Source organism: Acanthopagrus latus, chromosome 7 (genome assembly GCF_904848185.1).
Source record: "Acanthopagrus latus isolate v.2019 chromosome 7, fAcaLat1.1, whole genome shotgun sequence".
Lineage (NCBI taxonomy): Eukaryota > Metazoa > Chordata > Actinopteri > Spariformes > Sparidae > Acanthopagrus > Acanthopagrus latus.
The window spans coordinates 23,807,950-23,823,588 of NC_051045.1; the positions used below are offsets into that span (position 1 = coordinate 23,807,950).

Below are 15,639 nucleotides of genomic sequence, written 5' to 3' on the forward strand. Positions count from 1 at the left end.
TCGCCTGTAACAATATTGTAAGACCAGGTTGCACATTCGATCTAGCTGAACCAAGTGGATGAGCAAACGTAATGGACATTAAACACATGTCTCATGTTTACACTCTGAAGTTTTGGTAAGGATGGCTGAAAGCGACTGTAGACTCAAAATTCTATGCTTTATTTTCATATCAACATAATTAAAGAAATTTGTCTCTGTGAGCTCATCCAAACACCGACGAGGCAACCACTCCCTCACAAAATGTGTGTGAACAGGTAAGTTAGTAAAATGAATACATAGATACACTAAAACTGTTTGTGCAGAAATGTAAATTAACATTTGGGCCATGAAACACACACACTAGCATCCATGGGGGGATTAGCTGCAACACGAGCGGCCCACTACATAAACTGCATCAAGGGCATTAAGTGCATAATAGAGCAAAAATATTTGCTACCTGCGCAGTATTAAAAACCTGCCGAGTAGCCTCCAGAGGTGAATTAGGAGTATTAAGGAGGCAGGGAGCTTCTGGATATGTGCTTTTCTGAAATCTAGTTGCACTTGCCTGAATACTTTTTAGTCTTTTGTGAGAGGTGAGAAAATTAAACAGGCTGTCAGCCAGGTGGGAGGAGTTCTTAAAACCTCAAGGCTTTTTATTGTTATCTAGCTTTAAAGAGATTTGCTAGAGGTGCAGGATCACACCCAGTGATTTTGATGCAGTGTGCGCCGCCTTATTCAATCAGTCGAATAATGGATCATTACAAATGTCATGTGATCAATACTTTGTTTAAATAGAAGCTAGTTGTCACACTGTTGGAAAGAATAAATCATGTAAAGAAATCAAAATTGTTGCACCATAGCCGCCTGAATCCAATCAAATCATCTGGTGCCTAGAGATTTCTGCTCCCTGAAATGAAAGAAAATGAGTAAATATTAAGGACCCCAGCCCTTGAAGTCCAACTACAACTAAGTCTAACAACTACTGACAAAGGCCAACTGATCAAATGCCTTCCGCTGCCTGCTCTTCAAGCTTGCGGATGAAGTCAATGAAAAGGCTACAGCCAAATGCCAATAGACCACCAGTGTGCACATATATTCTGTGGTTGCATGAGAGGAAATGCGTAATCATCTTTAAGGTATAAAGACTAGAAGTGGATGAATTCACTCTTCAGCCTGTCAGGAATGCTCACAGGCACAATGGTAGATAACTGCCAAATGTAAACTTGTCTGTCACAAATATACCAATAAGTCAGAATACTTTTATGGTGGATTTCAGCAGCCTCTCTGTAGAGCTAAGCAGCTTAGGGAGTCACAGTGCATCGCAGTGTGGTTCAGAAGTTCATCGAACCCCACAATGATGTTAAGTAGCTCAAACAGTGTTCTCCCCCTGAAGACGTTTCACTGAGGCAGCAAACCTTACAATGGGCCTTCACATGTTCTGCTTTACAGTAGAGGAATAATAGTTCACAAACCAACACAGAAACAAGATCAGATCACACTGCCCTCCTGAACTTTACTAAAAAAACTGCTTGTCTCGGTGAGATTAACATCTAGGTTGGTTTTAGAAGGTTGCGGCAGACCCGAGCCGCCATGCTCAGTTCCTGGCTTCAGTCCATCTGCACAATTCCAGAACACAAAAGGGCCGACCAGGCAAAGGCCTGTTTGTCTCCTCTAACAGCACCATGACAGCAGTTGCCTTTGAAGTTTGCTACGTGTAAATAGCAGTGGAAAGCAAGTTGAGATGCACGTGTCATGAATCTGTTATATTTACTTGAGTTTGCGATACACTTGCTGTGTGGGACTAAGTTTTGTTTGGTCAGTTATTTCCATTCTCATATCATTTGTTCTCAGCTCAGCTAAAAAAAAGTTTTAGTTTTTTCCAAGTGACACATCCACTTGGATCTGACTTGTGTTTTTCTTTCGTTTTTGTAGGTCTCAAACTGGGAATGGAGCGGGATGCCTATGTGATGATTGCAGAGAAGGGGGAGAAGCTCTACCACATGATGATGACCAAGAGTCGGCACCTGATCAAGGATAGACGCAGGAAGCTGAGCATTGTGCCCAAGTGCTTCATGGGAAAGTGAGTTGTTTTGCTACCTCAGTGCCTGGCTTCTGTGGGTTCCAAGAATGTGACTGCATTGCTGTGCTGTTCAAGAGGGGTTCCTTACAAATTGCTGTTACATAAGATCAGCAGGTTTTCAAAAGAGCTGGGATCCAGTCCCCCCGAAGTCCTGGTGAAATGCCCAATCTGTTTCACCCCTACATGCTCTTCTCAGTAATGAGCCCCCCTCATAGTCTCCTCTCACGGGTCACAGTAAGGCCCAAGTTCCTCCCCATACACTCATATCATCGAGCACACACTCACACACCAATACTTTCATTAGCAGAGGACCTTCAACTGAGGCTCCGCAATAAGCCATCCCCCTTTCTGTCCCCTTGATGTTTCAATGCAATGAATAGACAATGAGAGACTTGCTTAAGTTTCCCCCAGTTGGTCTACTTACACACCAGCACTCATGAGATCCTGAGCAGCAATTAAATTCAATCCGGCTCAATCTTAGAGAGACAAAAAAAATACAACAAGGCAAGACGAGGATGGTGACTGATGACTGGTCTCGTATAAGAGAACCCAGGGAGCGACCATTAATGTCTGCAACACTGCCAACAGGGCCTCTAAGTATATTACAAATCATTAAATACATCCCCCATCTGAGATAGCTTTTTTCTGAGGTAAATGTAGTGGATGATAATATTGTATTCAACCACTGCCAAGAAGGGAATTTAATGACTTGTTAAGAATTATAACGGTGTTTCTAGGATACGTGTTCCATCTTGGTGGCGTCATATAAAGTCCTCGTCTGGGTGTTTTCCTTTCAATGTTCAATGTACCTCACAACGCGGTCTAGATCCTTCAAGGAATTAACATTCTACTAGACAGTGTGTGTAAGCATTCAGCACTCCTTTTCCCTGTCTGTGCTTACTGTATTAAGAACAGTGCATTATTAGTATCCTCATGGGAGGGTCATGTTTTCTCTCGTAGGTCAGAGTTCAGAGTCAGTGCCAGAACAGTAGCTGTCGGCCTGTTCAAATTCCAGAGTTTGCCAACATGGAGGGGTTTTTTTTTCTCTGACACTCCTTTCTCAGCCGCACACTCCCTCCATTGACTCATCCATGATTGTCTGCCTGTTTCCCTCACTCTCTTTTCACTTTCTGCCACTTTCCTTGGTTTATCACTCAGTCATTTCCTGCCCATGAGTGCAACCTGCATTAGCTCAGCATTTGTCTTTCTGATGAAATTACCAGCAGATGTAGTTTAAGTGCTTATTGCATTAAATAGAGAGGCTGACTGCCGGTTTGATAGCACCACATTGTCTTGATAGCATAATTCCATCACCTGTCTGCTATCTAGTTTGCAAAATTGACATCTTACATTTTCCTATAGTTACGTCTTTGGTTGAGTCAGTGCGTGCCTAGCATCACTTGTGGTGAAACATCTTTCCAAATGTTCTTTCTTTAAAGCTAAAAAGAGATGGAATTAGATCTCAACTCAAGACGAATCTTCACACTCCATTTCTGAGTAAACTTCTGTTAAACTTCAGCTCTTGGTTCTCAAATGTTTTTTCTTTGCCTCTGAGGGAAAAATCATTAGCTGTGTCCCAATTCCATATTGCAGTGTAAATGTTACAATATTAAGTACACTATAAGAAGTCAGGATACATATGGTGTTGCTGATGCACGCTGTCGTCACACAATGATAGTCACAAAGAAAATACAGTGGGAAACAAACAAATTAAGATAAATGGCAGTTGGTGGTAAGATGGCTCCAGGAAGATCTCAGAAAACAAAAAAAGGGGGTTGAAAAAACATTTTGTTTTCTTTTTGTAGATTTCACTTGCCGTTGACATCCTGTAGTTGCAGTTTGATTGATGATTGAGCACTTTGTGTAATTTTCTGTCAGTATAAAGCAGTAAATTGATGTTGGTTTCTTTTCTACTTACTGCAAAAATAGAAGATTAACAAGATTAGTATAAACTGTACACTTTATACGACAAGTATGTACTGTGTAATTGGGACACAGTAGTGGTTTATCTGAGCCGAGCAGAATCAGTGTTCTCTTGAAAATAGTTTTTTTCATGGTTTTGAACTAAATGTCATCAATAATGCTTTTAAAAAGATACTCAGTTCTCTCTACTTCGCTGTTAACAGGCACACAGGCACAAACATACACACACACACGCAGGCACGCATGCACACACACGCACACACACACACACACACACACACACACACACACACACACCATTGCTGCTCATCATATTAATTTCAGTTCGGTGTCCAAAATTAACCTGACTCTTACATAACATTCACACACACGCACACGATATCCCCTCTCATTCACTGTCCCCTGTCAATGTCAATTAACAGCCACTGGCGTAGACACGAACATACAGGAAGATCATGAGCACAAAGACACACACACCAGTAATGCCGGCATGAAAACACATTTTCTTCGAGATTCTGAAAAAAGGAAAATTCTTTGGGGACCTCGCTAAACAGAATACACACACACACACACACAGGCCATACAGGTTACAGCTCGCACCTGGCAGGACTGAAGAAAAACTCTTATAAATTATGATAAAATATTCCTTTTGTGCTACAGACAAACAAAAAGGATTAGTGGCAGGTGGCTCAAATGGCTCAAGGTGTCCACACTTCTGCATCATAATATGCTTGTGGGTTGACTTCATGTACAGTATATGACAACACACCCACACACCTTGTATGCTTGACATTTATGCCTTCTATGTGATCACAGGTAATCGTACATCTGTTGCATGACTGCCATAAAGTCCACACATAAGTGCACATTTTTCACACATTCTTGAAAAAGATTCCCATGCTGGAATGTTTAATCAAGGAACGCTCTCTCTCTCTCTCTCTCTCTCTCTCTCTCTCTCTCTCTCTCTCTCTCTCTCTCTCTCTCTCTCTCTCTCGCTCTCTCTCTCTCTCTCATTCATGCACGCACGCACGCACGCACACACGCACACACGCACGCACGCATTATCTGGGGAAGTGATTTCCCTGAGCAGCATGAAAGACGAAGAAGGCGAGAATGTAATTTTCTCCTTCAAACATTAGTTCAGTGCACACTGGGCATGACAAGAAGGAAGCACAGCTGAAGTGCTCAAATTTAGAGCGTTAATGCATGTACAGGATCAAAGCCTAAGGGATATGTGTAGCAAAAAAGAAAAGGATAAACTTTTCTTTGAATGTGTAAAGTAGAAGCACTGTCTGGGCCTGTGGTTCAGGTCATTCATTGAAACCACTGTAACCATTTTAAATGTCATACTGACAGACTTGATGGCTCAAAGAGCGTAAGAGCCTTGCACAGTGTCAACACGTTGTTTTGCGCAAGGCTCTCAGTGATGAATTTCAAGGGCAGCTCAGCTTCAGGATGGATTGGTAAGCAATGGGTGCCACAGAGTCTTTGTTGCTGGTAGTGCTGCTGCCTTGCTAAAGTAGCAACCTGAACTTCACATGGTTTTATTTCCTCAGTGATGGACTTACGCATGTTCTTATCACATAATGTAGACTCTGACAGCAAAATCCTAAATGGTAATTCTAAGTGCTACATCGTAGTCAACTGGAGTTATTTCAGTTTCTTGATGAAGTTGGACGAAGGAAAGAATTGCATGCTTTACGAGTTGGTGTAGAGCCATGACCAAGAGAGGCTTCTTAAAAAAAGTGAAAGATACTTTCAAACATGCCAGCTATATCAACATACCTGCACTGTGTCTTCCAGGTTATATCTGTGAATTTCCGTGAAAAACAGCACAGCAAGGAGCCAAATGTCAGCATGGCTGGTGACAATGTAAAAAAACCATGCACAAATTTAATTTTTACGAAACCAGGCCTCATATGCTATTTTTGTCTTGTGTTCCCAGTGAGTTTGTGTCATGGCTGATAGAGAGCGGAGAGATCAGTAAGCCTGACGAAGGAGTGAACCTGGGACAAGCCTTGTTGGAGAATGGCATCATTCACCATGGTGAGACAAAACAAAGTACTTTATTTTTCTTTCTCATTTACTTATTTTCACTCTGGTTTTCCTTTATTGTCTGCTATTTGTTTATACTTTGTGCTCACATTTCGATGCTCGTTGCAGCTACCTCATGTTTTTTATTTTGTTTTCTAACTTCGCTCAGTCATCTCTTTTGTGTGCTTGTTTTAATGCCTCTCTTTTTCTGTGATTCACATTTTCCTTCAATAATTGTTTGGCTCATTCATGTCGTGAATTTATCCTCTGCTTCCCATTGCAGCTCATGTTTTAGCTTGATCCAAAGACACTGTCTGGTGATAACAAAATTCTGGAACTGTGCCTCACATCATTTCCTCATCCATGATTTTGTCTCCAGTGTGAGGTCCATTAAACTGAATCATGCATTGAGAAATGAAACACACAAATACACAAACAGCTATTCAAAAATGTATTATCTAAGAGGTTTTTGTACAAAATACTGTAAGTACAGGGAAATTTGCTGAGAATCAACGTTTATGATTCCACAGTACCTGTGGAAAATCCCTTGAAATCCTCCGGCACAGTAGCCAACAACCACAGAGAGATACAATGATGACATGCAGGGCTCTGTGGGACTCCAGTAAGGCTTTGTGGGCAAACCGGAGAGGATTCAGGCCTGCAGGCAAAGCGTAGGTGTCACCAGTTAGTGAAAAGAAATCAAACAAAAAGAGGTTATGTGACAGGGTGGCAAATTGAAGCTGTTCATGCACCGTTCCTGAGTCATGCATTTGTTTTGGAAGAGACACATAAAAACAGAGACAGTCAACCACATTCATTTTATAGTACGTAATGCAAACTTTGTCAACTGTACATGTTTGAGCTACTCAAACACGCCAGTTCAAACTTGAATGTTTACAGTTCTGACATCTTCTTCTCATCCATAATAATTCAGCTATCATTTCATATGCTTTAAATTCCACAGCTGATACTTTACAATCGCTGATTGTGTGGTGCCTTTGGTTTTATGAGGGGCATTTTCAGTCTAGACTGAGAAAAACAGCAGCTTGTTTGGGCCCATGCCAGCTTGTTGTGGTGGAACCAAACTGCCTCTGTTTGTCAGATTTCACTGTTAGCTTCTCCAAACAGACATCTGTTTGTGTATGCATTAGTCATTTTTCAGTGTTGGATTGATTATAAAGAAGAACATGTTTTGGGGTTGTTTATTAATGCGAGCTGGGAGATTTTATTGGAATTGGCAGCTGTCAGCTATGTTAAATATTTGAGACTCAGGCATGAATTTACAACTGTAGTGTTTCCCCTAAACTTTTGCGTCTTGCCTTGCTTGTCTGTACTTAGCCCAATACCGACAGCAAATTACATGCGTAAAAAAGTTAGTGTCAGAATATATTTAAGACCTCATGCTTTGCTGTTCTCTAAACATTGTGAAACTTGTTTCTTTGAAAATGCCCTGACAAAATAGCGGTAGCTGAGTATTGTCTCACCCCCAGTTTCTTCAGAAGATGATTGAATACAAAGTTGACTCCATTCTTACAACAGATGAGGTGTCTTTTATAATGTATCCGCATGTGTATAACTGTAACTGACTGAATAGTATCTTTTTTAAACTAACGCATCCTTGTCAGAGCTGGCAAGATGAAAACAATATTACTGCCAACAGCTGGCTATAGCTCTTGATGTCTGACGAAATCAGTGATAAAGTAAACTAAATGTTCTTCTTCTGTTGATATTTCAGTGTCAGACAAGCATCAGTTCAAGAATGAGCAGGTGTTGTACCGATTCCGCTACGATGATGGCACCTACAAGGCCCGCAGTGAGATGGAGGACATCATGTCGAAGGTAACAATGATGAACAATGCATAGATTAACAACAATTTAGAAAGAAATGTGCACAATTTGTTTAAAAAAACAACACCTGCTGACCAAGGAATGTCAATAACACGACGTACTGAGCAAACTTTGTATGAGAATAGTTCCTCAAAAATGACATCTAACAGTAAATGCAAATGTTTTAATATAATCTGCGTAGGTACTAATCCCTTCCATAGAAAACTCAGCCAGAATCATAATTTTGAACAAAGAGGCCATAAAGGTTGGTCATGTTGGCCTATAACTGTTCTCGTTAAGAGAAATGGTTTTGAAATCACTCTCCTAAAAAGATGGCCTCGGGGGAACTCTTTCTACGACAATCACCAGTTAAATCTCTCATCCTGAAGCCATGCATGTACATGTTTAACCAAGGTGTGTATGTTCTGTGACTCAGCGGCTCCATTTTTCTTCTAGGGCGTCAGGCTGTACTGCCGCCTTCACAGCCTCCACACCCCTGTCATCAAGTAAGTACCTGCCCTTCTCTGCTCTTCTATTCTCTCCCCTCCTCCTCCTCCTCCTCCTCCTCTCCCTGATATGCTAATATTCCCGGCTTTCCAGGTGCATGAATGCATATTCATGGAGGATTCACATTCGGCCCACATCACCCTTTCTGTAATGACTGAACTAACAGTAGTACTGCCAGGAATGACAGCCCTCAGACCTCTTTCCTCTCCAACTTGGCTTCCCAGCCAGGCTTGAGCTGCTGTAGGTTAATGTGTTCATGATTCAGTTCTGGTTGAGGCTGCCAGGTCTTCATGACTGGAGGTCTATATGAGGTAGCTCTTAATGGATTAAGGAGAGTCACATAATATAAGCATTTGACTTTTAGTCTGTGGGCTAGCTGAATGTATGTTAGTACATTTTGCATTCACATAGGGTAAGTGGGAGTCCAAATGAAGACTGCAAATGTTTTTAACATCATCGATCAATTTTAATTTCTCCTTTATGCTCTCACCCTCTCTCGCATTCAGACACACAGGCACTCTTTCTCAGTCTCTTGCTTACATATACAGTAAACATACTTAGAGATATAAACATTACAGTATACATTAACACACACCATTGCCTGACTTCTTATATGTCAGTATACAAATTCAGTGCCCCAATAGTTGGTTGTTTAATCTAGAGTCTTACTGTTATACTAAATCTTGACAAAAACCAAGGTTTAAATTAAGGTTAGGAGAACATTTAAATGTAATCCTGAAACTGAAATTAGTCCTGTAAAAATGGAAGAATGATCTCACTTTGCAGAAATGTTTTTTCCACCTGAAAGTCCCGAGTCATAACCGAAGTGCTCGTACAGAAACGCAGGAAACACACATCTTCTCCCTCTGACACCCCCTCAAATGCACCCAAGCACACAAACACCCCTGCCTTCGTACTCTTCCCCCTTCATCCCTCTATCTCTCCCTCCATCACTCACCCGTTGATTGAAATGCCTGGGGTTGCAGTCGGTGCAAACAAAGAGCTTTTGGTTCAGGGACAAATCCTATTAACATACAAAGGCAAGCCCTCTACTTGCCAGCCACATATTATGTAATGTGGCCTGGCTTTTTAATCCATCACTAAATTGGCATTGTATACAGCAACCATTAATTATAATTTAATTTACTGATGGATGTATTGCATTTTATGAATCATAAATAATCATAAACTGCATCTGTTTTATTAAACTTTGTTGAGTGACAAGGGGGCCTGCCGGTTTCATAACATTAAAATGCAGTGAATAAGAATAGAAACATGCAAGAAAATAGACAAAAACCTAATAAAACCAATCTTGGAAATGCCACAGATGTCTTACACTGTAGAGGATGATTCAGAAAATCTGTCAGGGAGCAGCTCAAACTTTTTGTTTTAAAGCAATATCTGCAATCAGTGAGCTATTTGTCCACCTGTGCACTACACGGGTATTGCACTTCGCTTTCGTTCAAGTCACACAATCAACCACACCCTCTGCGTTTCCTGTTACATATATGAAGTGTTGAGCTGTCGGTTCTTAATGGTATCTCAAAAAAGCTCAGGAAATCAGATAATGAAAGTACAATGAAGGTGAGTTGTTCTGACAAGATTTAGAAAACTGTAGTAGTCTGTTGCTCTGCAGCACATGTAGTACTGTATCTGCATGTACTTCTAATCATAGGGGTGTTGTCATGGAAATAAAAGAAATAATGTGCACGTTCACTTTCTCTGACTAAGATGAGATAATCTTTTCATCTGTTACTCAAAAAATGAAGCACTGCATAAAGATAACAGACAATGTTTTGCATTGTCTTTGTTACCTATCAAACATAACCTACTGTCAGACAGTAGGCTTTTTTTTTCATTTCACATGCTTTGTACTGTAAAAATACATTTTGAACTGACTTTTTCTTTCACTCCTGTAGGGATAGAGATCACCATCTGAAAACCTTTAAATCTGTGGTGCCTGCCAATAAACTGGTTGACTGGCTGCTCTTACAGGTAAAAATGTCTATTTCATTTAATCAAAGCACTATAAAAGCACCAGGGGGTTGTGTTTTGTTTTTTTTGTTTTTTTTTACCATTGTTTTGCATTTTTCACCGTTTAGTGACCTTGAAAAGTGCAGCCAAGGACAGTCCCTCATTATCTTTATTACACACAGATATTATTATAACATGTCCTGGCTCACAATTAATCATCACCACTCTGACAAACATACTGTTACCTCAGGCCAGTGGTGCTGCAGTCTGCTGTGTTTGAAAAGGTGTAAACAGGCATTGTGACTGACCAACCGTGTGCGTCATTGATTTGGTTTCCCAGGGAGACTGCTCGACCCGAGAGGATGCCGTGATGCTGGGTGTGGGGCTCTGCAACAATGGCTTCATGCACCATGGTCAGTTTAATTCTCTGTGACACACACACATAAAGGATGGGTAAACCTCACAAACTGACTGGGATTTTTACAACTTCAGTTTCAGTTATTTAGATAAATTCTTTGCAACAGCTCTGGTTTGAATTTAATTTCACGCTGTTGTTGTGTTACCTGATCATTCTCTTAATCTTCCATGGTAATTCCTTTTTTTCTGTTGGATTACCTGATTTTGTATTTTGCCCCTTTTTTGTCTCCCAGTCAGTCCTTCTTTCAGCCCACAAAAATGTAATATTAGCTCTGTCATGCCGTCATAGTTGAAAAAGGACCATCGTAAATTTGCATACCCAGTCCAGCCAAGTCTGTAACCTCACTGACCACATTGTAGTGGAGCGGCTTTGGTTCGAGCCCAGTGTGTTGAATGTAAACAGCATTAGCAGTGTACCCTAACCAGAGCTGTTTGGCGTAGCTACATGGCTGTCTGGGTCAGTCCACTGAACCATGACCATAAAATTGAATTGGTCATTTTCACTGGCCAAGTGTATTATGTTTAAAGTGACAACCACTTAAAATAAGTATTTAGTAATGGAAGAAGTGACATGATGACAGCACTTGCTGATTCAAACAGTGAATTAAGCACGAAGACTGATGTCTAAAAGAAAGATAGTTATTGTTCCTCTGAACTCGTTGACAGCTAATTTATGGCTGTTTCAGAGGGATACTGGACAGTTGTCCTTGTAGTGAGTTGCATTAGAATAGGTTACACTAGCACTATTTCACATGCTTCTCATTAACAGGCCTTGCAGTACTAAGTACACATCATAAATCTGAATGTATACAATGTCAAAGATTTTATGTCCACATTATTACAAGCATACAAATCCCATTTGTAAATACTCCATCAAGTGTTTGTAGTTCACTCTACTTTAAACACACACACCCACTTCAAGGTACTCTTATGATGGCTTTACCTTCACTTTTCCCTTGCCACAGCGCCACTCATACATACACCAGCGTCCCTCTACCATCTGTTGGAAGGTGTCACCTGTTCTCTTATACCTCTCTCTCTTCCCTGCCCTTCTTTAGGGTCATGACCTCTCTCCTCTCAGCCTGTCTGCACTCCTCACCTCTCCTCAAGTCACTCTCTTTAGTCCTTAGTCAGCACATCTGCTGTTTTTCACCTGGTTCCTCTTTCTGTCTCTTTCCTGTCCTTGTCTTCATTGACTCTTTGTGTTTGTCTAAATGTAATTATGAGTCTCCTCTCTGGTGGGAAGATCATACATAGTTAAATGCCTTTTATCCGTCCTTACGTGCTCTTATCATTCATCGACAAGTCTGTTATAAACACCTTTCGCATGTTACCCTTCAGGCATATCACCAGATATACAGCAGTGCATGTCCTCCATTAGTTGTGTCATAAGGCTGGTTTTATTATTCCTAGGCCAAAAAGTCACTTTCATGTAATTGAAACATTAAATATAGGTGTAGATAATGATCCTTTTAACCACAGACTTTCTTTCCATCACATTTTTCTTATCTATTACATTAACAGCAATGTAAATCAATACTAAACCAGGGAAAACTAAAATCCTCCCTGGGGTAAAAGATATCTGATGGGATCCATTTTGTCATGGCCAAGCGTCCATGGTCATTACATTTTTTTAAATCCCTGGTTAAAGTTGCTGTGGAGCTCATGTTGTCAGACACGTGTCTCTTTTAAATAGATGACTGTTTTTGCATTTAGTAGATAGGAGACTTTTATGTTAAGTTTACGGATAAGGAAAGTAGTAACACTAATTTCAATTGCACCCCGGGTATTGTAAATAAATGTCCAAGAGAATTAGTCTTAATGCTGATTTCTTGACCTTTGGATGATGTCAGCTGACCTCAGCATTTAAATGACGATTTTGCCGCATTTGTGCGCAACTATGGATGTGTCATTCAGGAACAACAGTTTCCGGAGGAGCACTCCTTCTAGTTGAATAGGTGCTGTTATACAACCACAGCTTATGTGACTCACAGGAAATAACTCACGTTCAGGGTTTGATTTGGCATTAGGCCAGCACGGGTGGGTTTGGCGCATGTAAGAGTGTGTGTAATCAGTTTGTGAAGGCTTTTGTTCACCTGAGGGTGCCAGATGCTCTCCAAATCTCTGAACAGCTGGGTGCCTTTGGCTGTTAGTGTTGCCTGTCCAAGGCCCATTTTACAGTGGCCTTGCAGATTTTTACACCTAACATTAGGTCCCAGATGGGTGTCTCATATCTGTGAAATGTGTTTAAGATTTGGGCCAAATGTCACCAACTCCTGTGTGTCACAAACAAGAGGGATCTTTTCTTAATTCCCTCGAGCACAGTAAAATCTTCGACCCATATCATAGCTTCACTCCAAACATGAACATCAAAAGGCTGAAAGGGAGCTGATGTCTGTGCCAGCTGTTAAACTGCATTCAGTACAGTTAATATGCTTTTATTTTAGGCATACTTTTGTATTTGCACCTGTTGTAGTGGTGTTTAATGATAGGGCTTTGACTTCATGCAGATGGAAACGGACAACCATCATGAGCAGAACATTATCGTGAAAGAGCGCAGAACTTCCTTTGATTCAGTGCCAGGGTTTACACAGGGGTAAAGCTGGATCAGTTAATCGATTTGTCATCAGCTATTGAATTGATTTGGTATCTTTTTAAGATTCTCTGATTCCAGCTTCATATGTGAATTGTCATTTTCTGACAGTTTATTGACCAAACAAGAGATTGGTTAATTGAGATAAGAATTGAACAACTGATCGTTAGTTTCTGCCCTAAACGGCTCTTTAGCATAATAAATACTCATGTACTGTAACTGAGGGACTTATTTCAGTGGCTTGGCTCCTTCTCAGAGACACATTCATAAACCTACAGTAGTTCTAATGTGGTGTGTTTTGCTGTGACTGGAGAAGCATCTATAATGTGCTCCTCGCCTCTTTGAAGTGCCCCATGTGTTAAGAGTGCGGCTCATTCCAACAGTGGGCTTTCCAAACATACTCAGACACACACAGCAGACGGTTTTCTCGTGTCCTCTAGAGAATCTTTTCTAGCGCTGGCCTGAGCTGGCTACGACCCAGATGTGGATTGGCTCCAGGTGTTCCTGCTAGCATCATTAGCTGATGAACTAATTAATCGCTCGTTTGTATGGAGAGAACCACAGATTGCCCGGGACTCTGAAGTTGCAAATGACTGGCAAAACAGGGCTCCTGCCATCATGTAACACACTTATCACTTACAAGGTCCAATTTTCCAACAAGACCTTCAATTAAGGCTGTGTAAGCACAAACACACTGTGGGTAGTTAATAGTCAAGCAACAACTTAGTGTCAAAACTAATGCTAAAATTGTTTTAGCATTTGCTTTTTTGGCCCTTCATTAGCACAGCATAATTGTTTTTTAGTACAACTTCTATCTGAAACATCCGGGATTGGACCCATTGCTATTTGTCATGTTATTACTTTCTTCCATCAGCTTTCTGATTACATGCTCTGTGTTTTTCCCCTTAAGTCTTGGAGAAGAGTGAGTTCAAAGATGAATCCCAGTTCTTTCGTTTCTATGCGGATGAAGAAATGGAGGGAACCAGCACTAAGAGCAAGCAGCTCCAGCGCAATGACTTCAAACTCATCGAAAACATCTTGGTCAAGTCCCTGGTGGTGAGCTGGAACACATATAAATGCATGTATTTCTATGTTCACGCATGGTCACGCAGATACTTACTGTAACAGTGTCCAACTAAATTTGTGGTTTCTGTTAAATCTGGAGGACAAAAAAAAAAAAATTTAGCACATTGCGATACTACCAGCAGCAGCAACAACAACAGCAACAATAACAAAATAAATCAAAATCACCGTTCAGGGTGAAACAATGGATCAATGTGGATGGATTCAATGGATCGATGTGTGTGTGTGTGTGTGTGTGTGTGTGTGTGTGTGTGTGTGTGTGTGTGGGTGTGTGTGTGTGTGTGGGTGTGTGTGTGCGCGCGCGCGCGCAATATTATGTAACATGACTGTACTGTATAGCCAATTGAAGTGATATACTTGCTTCTCCTATCATCTTAACTCCGGTAAGTTCCTGATCTCCTCAACTAGATGTAATTAACATCACTATACACACAGACACAACGCTTCTCGTCCTCATGGGACCTGAGGCTGCTTTGATGATAGTAAACACCTTTGAATTCGCACTGATCAGTATGAATCTTAATGACTGTTGTCTTGTGGAAATATAATCAACTGTTCTGCCTTGGATAAAGTCCCTTTTGTGTTCCTGTTGAGATAAGAGACTGAAATGTGAGGGGTGACTGGAGCCGATTTTTGCAGTCAGATATACTGTGCAGTTATTTGAAAGATGGAAACATTACATTTTAGTGCACAGGCATGAAACTGAGCTCAGTGGTGAGCCCAGTTTGGATATTTTACACATTACCTGTTAAAAATGACTCACCACTTTTGACCTTTCATGTCATTCCAGTGATGGACCCTGATATTTATTTTTCTAACAGGCTTAATCTAATAACACAGAAGCTTAGTAAAATTCAAATCATCATCATTGATGTTTACTTTTACCACATGCATATTTAAATTCCGTCGTCTTTGGTGATACATTGACATTTAACAATCTTCATCATGTGGATCAGGTGATGAGAGAATAGAGTGAAGAGAAGAAACCCCCAAGAGAGATAAGCATCAGGAGTGAGAAAGAGTGAGATGTTTAATTGTGGTCTACCTTGTGTTCTGTAAATAGGTTAAAGCAGCTGCTGCAAATAACAAACAAACTGCAAAGCAGCAAAATAGCCCGAATGTCCTTTTGTCATTATAATTCATGCAATAGGTCACATAACATAAAGCCTTTTCATAGTGAATAGAATGTGGTTTCTCTTTATTTTGGCACATAAAATAGTCT

At 40.7% G+C, this 15,639-nt stretch overlaps 1 protein-coding gene across 1 annotated transcript in view; it reads left to right on the forward strand.

Annotated features, from left to right (window-relative positions):
• Nucleotides 1-15,639, forward strand: part of prex1 (phosphatidylinositol-3,4,5-trisphosphate-dependent Rac exchange factor 1) — an 81,883-nt gene that overhangs the window by 39,004 nt on the left and 27,240 nt on the right. The window contains exons 10-16 of the mRNA XM_037103949.1: nt 1,912-2,059; nt 5,928-6,028; nt 7,752-7,855; nt 8,300-8,349; nt 10,270-10,345; nt 10,665-10,737; nt 14,245-14,390. Coding sequence (XP_036959844.1) covers nt 1,912-2,059; nt 5,928-6,028; nt 7,752-7,855; nt 8,300-8,349; nt 10,270-10,345; nt 10,665-10,737; nt 14,245-14,390 — 698 coding nt within the window. The remainder of the gene's footprint in view (nt 1-1,911; nt 2,060-5,927; nt 6,029-7,751; nt 7,856-8,299; nt 8,350-10,269; nt 10,346-10,664; nt 10,738-14,244; nt 14,391-15,639) is intronic.